At 51.2% G+C, this 6438-nt stretch overlaps 1 protein-coding gene across 27 annotated transcripts in view; it reads right to left on the bottom strand.

Annotated features, from left to right (window-relative positions):
• Nucleotides 1-660: 660 nt before the first annotated feature.
• Nucleotides 661-6438, bottom strand: part of ZFAT (zinc finger and AT-hook domain containing) — a 264652-nt gene continuing 258874 nt past the window's right edge. For all 27 annotated transcript variants that reach the window (XM_055091063.1, XM_028500259.2, XM_028500260.2 and 24 more), the window contains one exon: nucleotides 661-2138. In XM_055091063.1, coding sequence (XP_054947038.1) covers nucleotides 1899-2138 — 240 coding nt within the window. In that variant the 3' untranslated portion in view covers nucleotides 661-1898. The remainder of the gene's footprint in view (nucleotides 2139-6438) is intronic.

Below are 6438 nucleotides of genomic sequence, written 5' to 3'. Positions count from 1 at the left end.
GTTGCAGAGGGGAGAGGGGTTGGAGGGGTAAGTGAAATAGGTGAGGGAGATTAAGAGGTACAGACTTCCAGTCACAAAACAAATGAGTCATGGGGGTGAAACGTACAGGATGGGGAAATACAGTCAATAACTGTGTAATAACTTTGTATGATGACAGACGATAGCTAGACTTACTGTGGTGATCATCTTGTAATGTATTAAAATATCCCACCACTATGTTGTGTACCTGGAACTAACGTAGTGTCGTAGGTTAATTATATGTCAAGAAACAAACAAACAAACATGACACACAGGCTTCTAAACATTAAGAGAAAAAAAATCCGTCATTTCGTTGTACCATTTACCTTTACCAAGACTGGTAAAAATCCACCCCCCTTATTAGAGAAATAACTCAAAGTTCATTCTTTACTGAAAATGGGTCAGTAATGTCTTCCTTGGAAACAAAGGACAGCAAACCATCGTAGGATTAAAAATAATTCTCAGGCTTTTTCTTCATTTGTTACTGAATCAAAAGTTCTGGCTGTTTTTAGTGCCCAAAGAGCATCAAAAACGTTGTTTCAGATGAACGGCTTTGTGAGCCGTCCTATGTAATATAGATGATTTCATTGTCTAGTCTAGAAATGTGAAAATCTAAAACCATGAGGCAATAGCTTGGTATTTTACAACTTAAAAGGATGGTTTATTCCAACACTTGGTTAGAATCACTATAAATTAAATTAAATTTCATTTGATAGAAAAACGATCGTGACCTCAGTGAGCTGGATGTTGGGTGACGATGTCAGGAGAGCCCGGGGCTGGACGGGGGGCCGCAGGACTCCCCTCGGCGCCTCCACAAGGCTGTCACACGGCAGAGGCGCCAAAAGGTACGGGATTGATCACGAGCACCTGGGCCAAAAGGTCGTCGGACTAGAGAGCATCACGAAGGCTCCCGACTGCCGGTTTACCGCTCCTCCCAAGGTGGGAAGGGGCTGCAGCGAACCCGATGCGAGGTGCCAGGACGTGGGGCGCCAGACCGTCAGCCTCAAACAGTGGCCCCAAAGCAAGGCTAATGCTTCAGAGGGAGAACAGCGTCGCTGCCACAGGAGGTGGGGCCTGGGCCTCAGAGGGGGTGGTCCTGGGTGGGGTCCAAATCCAAGCTTCTGACTTGGGAAGGGGAAAGGTAAAGCCACCAACCTAACAGGAGCAGAAGTACTCAGGCAGAGAATGCTTTTATTCTATCCGCCTCACCTCCTTAGAGTAGGAGGTGGATAGGAGAAAGTGCATTTATTTGAAAAGCAAAAGAATTCCAAGATAGTAAGCTGAGGCCACCACTTGTGATGGGAGCGGGAGGGCCATCAAACCATAGCTACTTCACATGATAATAAGCGCCCTTGATGCTGGAGGAGGGTAGAACTGTGTAGAGAACCCCAACCCTCTTTTCTCTCACAGGTGATTCAAAAACCCTAAGGTCACTTTCTCTGACAGCTGCCTCCTGGTTACCAGGAGGCAGAGTAGTCCCAGGTAAAGATCCGGCACCTAGACAGGGGTCAAAGGTAGGCTGTGATTCAGGGAAGACGCCGATGAGAACTGGGGGTCTCTGCTCGACACCTGAAGCAAAGGGGCTATGCGGTACGGGCCGTGTTTGGGGAGCTGAGGCACAGGTCCTTCTGGAAGCAGACGACGCGGGGGGAAGGTGTGTGTGCCTGTGCTGGGGGCAGCGCTCCTGTGTCGCTGGTGATGCTGTTCCCTCGCCCACCCAAAGCAGGGCCACGAGAGCCCCACGCGGCCGCCGGGGCGGACAGCGCAGAGGAGAGCGCTGCGGAGAGCGCTGCTCTGGGGCCTCCCCGCCCCGGGTGTCCCGGGGGCTCCGCAGAGGCCGGCAGCCCCGCCCCGTGGTGCTGTCCCACACTGCGTGTCCGCTAGAGCTCCGGGGCCGGCTGCCCCACGGCCTGCTCCTCCACGGGCTGCATGGCCTCCTGCACGTAGACGATGAACTCCGAGGCCTCCCCGCCCTGCGTGTAGACGGTTACCGTCTCAATGCCCTCCACGTCGTCGGAGGACACCACCAAGTGATGCTGCTCGGCCAGCTCCACGGAGGCCTGCTGGAGGGTCTCCTGGATCATGACCGTGTGGTTGGAACTGGGCTCCTCGTCCGTGACCTGTGGGAGGGCAAGAGAAAGGTCACACGGGCCCCACTTCCAGGTCCAGCAGGACAAGAGAATCACAGCGACTGCCTATGGAGCATCTGGCACATTCCAGGAGCTGGTCCTTCCTGCACCGAATCATCTCGGCAATGCGCTACGCTTGCGCTCACCCCCGGTTTATAGATGAGGAGAGTGACGCTCACCGGTGCAAAGCAACGTGGTCAGGGGCCCCAGCTGGGGCTAATGGTGGAACCCAAGTCCAAACACCCAGTCCAAGCTCTTCTCGTGAGGCCTCCCAGAGGCGTGGGGGTTGCCGAGGCACTCTAGGAGTTATTTCCTGCAACCGTGTAGAGGGCTGGGTGCGGGGTCTCCTGGAAATTCATAGCTGGTCCGTTTGGTGGTGAAAAAGGGACTCGTTTATCCTGGGTTATCTGTCTCTCCACACACCCTGGGAGCTCAGCTCTGGGCATGAAGAAGATCAACATCACACCAGGCAGGAGTACACGCCTTTGCACGCCTGGCTTTTCCCAGGTGTCGTCCACCAACACTGGGGCCTCGGAGCCACGGGAGGGGTCTGCTGATGGGCACTCACTGCCCCGGGGCTCTGTCAGTGGGGGGGCCTGCTCACTCCTATGGGCGGGCCTTGCTCTGTAGCTCCAAGCAGGCAGATTCCAGACAAGGCCAAATTCCAGCTGGTGCTAAGGCCCCAGCTCCCTGACTGTGCTTTCTGGTCTGTTTTACAACTGTCTTTGATTCTGAGAAAAGCAATAATACAAACAATATGGGAAAGATTTAGAAAGTGCTGAGACCCTAAGAGCTGCAAAAATGACTGAAGGATTACAAAACCAGCCCAGGAGGACGGTGAAGGGGCCTGGACTTGCTGAGCTGGGGAATGAGAGCCCTCAGATGTAGGGAGGATGTCAGAGAGACCGGCCTTTCCCAGGGGGTCCGAAAGGTGAGGTGGAAAGAACTTTGTCCTGCACTTCGCGGGGCTTACACAGCAGCTCCCCCGCAGTTAGCTGTGAGCCTTGCCCACTTTCCCCTATGACTCTCAGGTGTCTCATCTGTAAAATAGGGACGAAAATGCCCAGTTCAGAGAACGGCTAGGAGAACTGAAGAAGATTCCGTATGCAAAGTGGGTGCTTAACAACATCACCGCGATTTTGGTGTCTTCATTCGTGTACTGAACAACGTTTTCTTAAGGTACTGCGGCATGTCAATTATTCATTCATTCATTCATTCAACAAAACCTTTGTCATTTTATCAGGTCCCAGTGGACTGAGCTCCGTGAGGGCTAGGACGGCACTGCCCTGGCACAGCTCTTCCCCCAGAGCCAGGTGGGCAGGGCGGATGCCTGGCACGGACCAAGAACCCAGTATCTGTGCAACGACGCTCCACTGGGTGCAGGTGCCCTGATGGGCGCTCAGGCAGCACACGGTGGAAAACCAGTCTAGCGGGGCAGACACAGGAACCGAGCGATGCTCTGATAGAGTGCCAGGGCAGCCTCCGGAGGAGGCATGGGGATGGGACTCCAGGCAGAGAGGGCAAAAGGAGCAATGACTCCCAGGACCCCCAGGAGAGACTGGAAGCAGTGGGTTTGCTCAGGTGGCCTCCGTGAGCTCCCATTCATGACGCTTCTGACTCCCTTCCCAGCTGGAGCCTGGCGTGGGACGGTCTCCTCCCTGCCCGGCCCTCTGTAACAAGCCACGACCCCACGGCGTCTCTGGGAATGCCCCATGGGGCGTCCAGGGGTCTCCCTCGGGCCCGTGCCTGTGTCATTCCCTGACAGCAGGAAGGGCTGTTGTCAGACGGGGTCATGTTTAATGTAGAGAAGAAAATGGACGAGGCACCTCTGGGGTGGGCTCCACACAAAGTTACTGATTGGAAGGAACCTTTAACTTGGACTGACGGAATTTACTAGAAGCTAGAGAGATACCCTGAGTGGAAAGTATTAATCCATTTAGCCTGAGCTGTTTTTCTGCAGTAGATGGAGGCCTTCTTCTTCTTCTTCTTTTACTGTTTGTTTCCATTTCATTTAAATGGGAGAATGTACTGTGAACCAAGACTTTAGAAGTAAATATTGATTTATTTCACTTTGAAAGAAGGTACCTGACAGAAGGGTGGGAAAGGGGGAAGGAATACTCAACAAATGCTTTTCTCCTGTCAGTAAATTCTACATGAAGAAAGAAGTCAGGCGGCATGGGTGATTTATGCTGAGGTCCCAGGACCTCAGGTGTGCAAAACAAGCTGATGCACTTCAGGTAAACAGATGACACAATGGTGACCAAAAAAAAAATGGGTGAGATCAACCAATACACGAGCTCTGAGATACACTCCTGGCACTGTCGTTCACACACAGTGATTGCCATCATCAGAAATGAAGCCTAAAATGAGGAAGAAGTCGCCAGCCTAAGATTTCACTGTCTTTTTGGACAACTCTAGTGCCTTGATGGCTGAGTACTGACAAGGGCTGACACTACTGCCCCAGACAAAGAGATCCCTGCCGGGCCCAGGGCTTTGATGAGCAGAGGCTGCAGCTCCTGTTCCCATGGCAGCAGGGTGGACACACACCCAGGAGCCGTCCCAGGAGACCCCAGGATGACTGCAGCGTGGCCACTGCCCACAGATGTGGAACAAGGGCAGAAACCAACATGAGGCCGCCGTGCTCGAAAGAAGGGCAATTACATACTAACTCTGTCACACCAGGGCCCGGGGCCACTTCGTGGAAGGCGCCGTCTGCAGACGGTGGGAAAAGGCATGGCAGGCCAAGCGAAGGCGGCAAAGAGCAGGCATGTGCCCACAGCTCCAGCAGGGCCACTGCCACCTCCCAGTCAGCAAGCCCACTGGGCAGAGTTCCATCCTCACCTCTCCACACGGTCCTTTGCTGTCTGACGCTGCTGACCCAACCTTGGCTTTACTCACTGAGACGCCCTCTTCGCTGCTCCCACAACCCTCCGATTCCAGGCTTCCCATCACGCTTCTCGTGCCCTCCCTCAAAGCCCGGAGGACTCCTGCACCCCCATCCTGCATCTCCTATGGGCCCCTCGTCTGCACTGAGGCTTTGCTCCTAGCTGAGCGAGGGACCTCAGACCTCAAGTGTGTCTGCACAGGGGAGGCTCCCAGGGGCTGTGCGTCTGTCACAAGTGCATGAGTCACAGGAGAGGCGGTGCTGGGGAGCAGGGGCGGGTGAGGCCTGAAATGAAGTTCTCAATGGTGAAAAACTGAAAGCATTTCCTCTTAAGATCAGGAATAAGACAAGGATGTCCACTCTCGCCACTATTATTCAACATAGTTTTTGGAAGTCCTAGCCACAGCAATCAGAGAAGAAAAAGAAATGAAAGGAATACTAATTGGAAAAGGAGAAGTAAAACTGTCACTGTTTGCAGATGACATGATACTATACATAGAGAATCCTAAAAACGCCACTAGAAAACTACTAGAGCTAATCAGTGAATTTGGGAAAGTTGCAGGATACAAAATTAATGCACAGAAATCTCTGGCATTCCTACACACTAACAACAAAAGATCAGAAAGAGAAATTAAGGAAACAATCCCATTCACCACTGCAACAAAAAGAATAAAATACCTAGGAATAAACCTACATAAGGAGGTAAAAGACCTGTATGCAGGAAATGATAAGACACTGATGAAAGAAATCAAAGATGACACAAACAGATGGAGAGATATACCACGCTCTTGGATTGGAAGAATCAACGTTGTGGAAATGACGCTACTAACCCAAGGCAATCTACAGATTCAATGCAATCCCTCTCAAATTACCAATGGCATTTTTTTACAGAACTAGAACAAAAAACCTTAAAATTTGTACAGAGACACAAAAGACCCTGACTAGCCAAAGCAATCTTGAGGGAAAAAACGGAGCTGGAGGAATCAGACTCCCTGACTTCAGACTATACTACAAAGCTACAGTAATCAAGACAGTATGGTACTGGCACAAAAACAGAAATATAGATCAATGGCACAAGATAGAAAACCCAGAGATAAACCCACGCACCTATGGTCAACTAATCTATGACAAAGGAGGCAAGGATATACAACGGAGAAAAGACAGTCTCTTCAATAAGTAGTGCTGGGAAAACTGGACAGCTATATGTAAAAGAATGAAATTAGAATACTCCCAAACACCGTACACAAAAATAAACTCAAAATGGATTAAAGACCTAAATGTAAGACCGGACACTAGAACACTCTTAGAGGAAAACATAGGAAGAACACTCTTTGACATAAATCACAGCAAGGTCTTTTTTTGACCCACCTCCTAGAGTAATGGAAATAAAAACAAAAATAAACAAAT

This window comes from Physeter macrocephalus, chromosome 15 (genome assembly GCF_002837175.3).
Source record: "Physeter macrocephalus isolate SW-GA chromosome 15, ASM283717v5, whole genome shotgun sequence".
Taxonomy (NCBI): Eukaryota; Metazoa; Chordata; class Mammalia; order Artiodactyla; family Physeteridae; genus Physeter; species Physeter macrocephalus.
The sequence above is the reverse complement of the archived record's forward strand: the minus strand, read 5'-3'. Positions and strand labels throughout refer to the sequence as shown.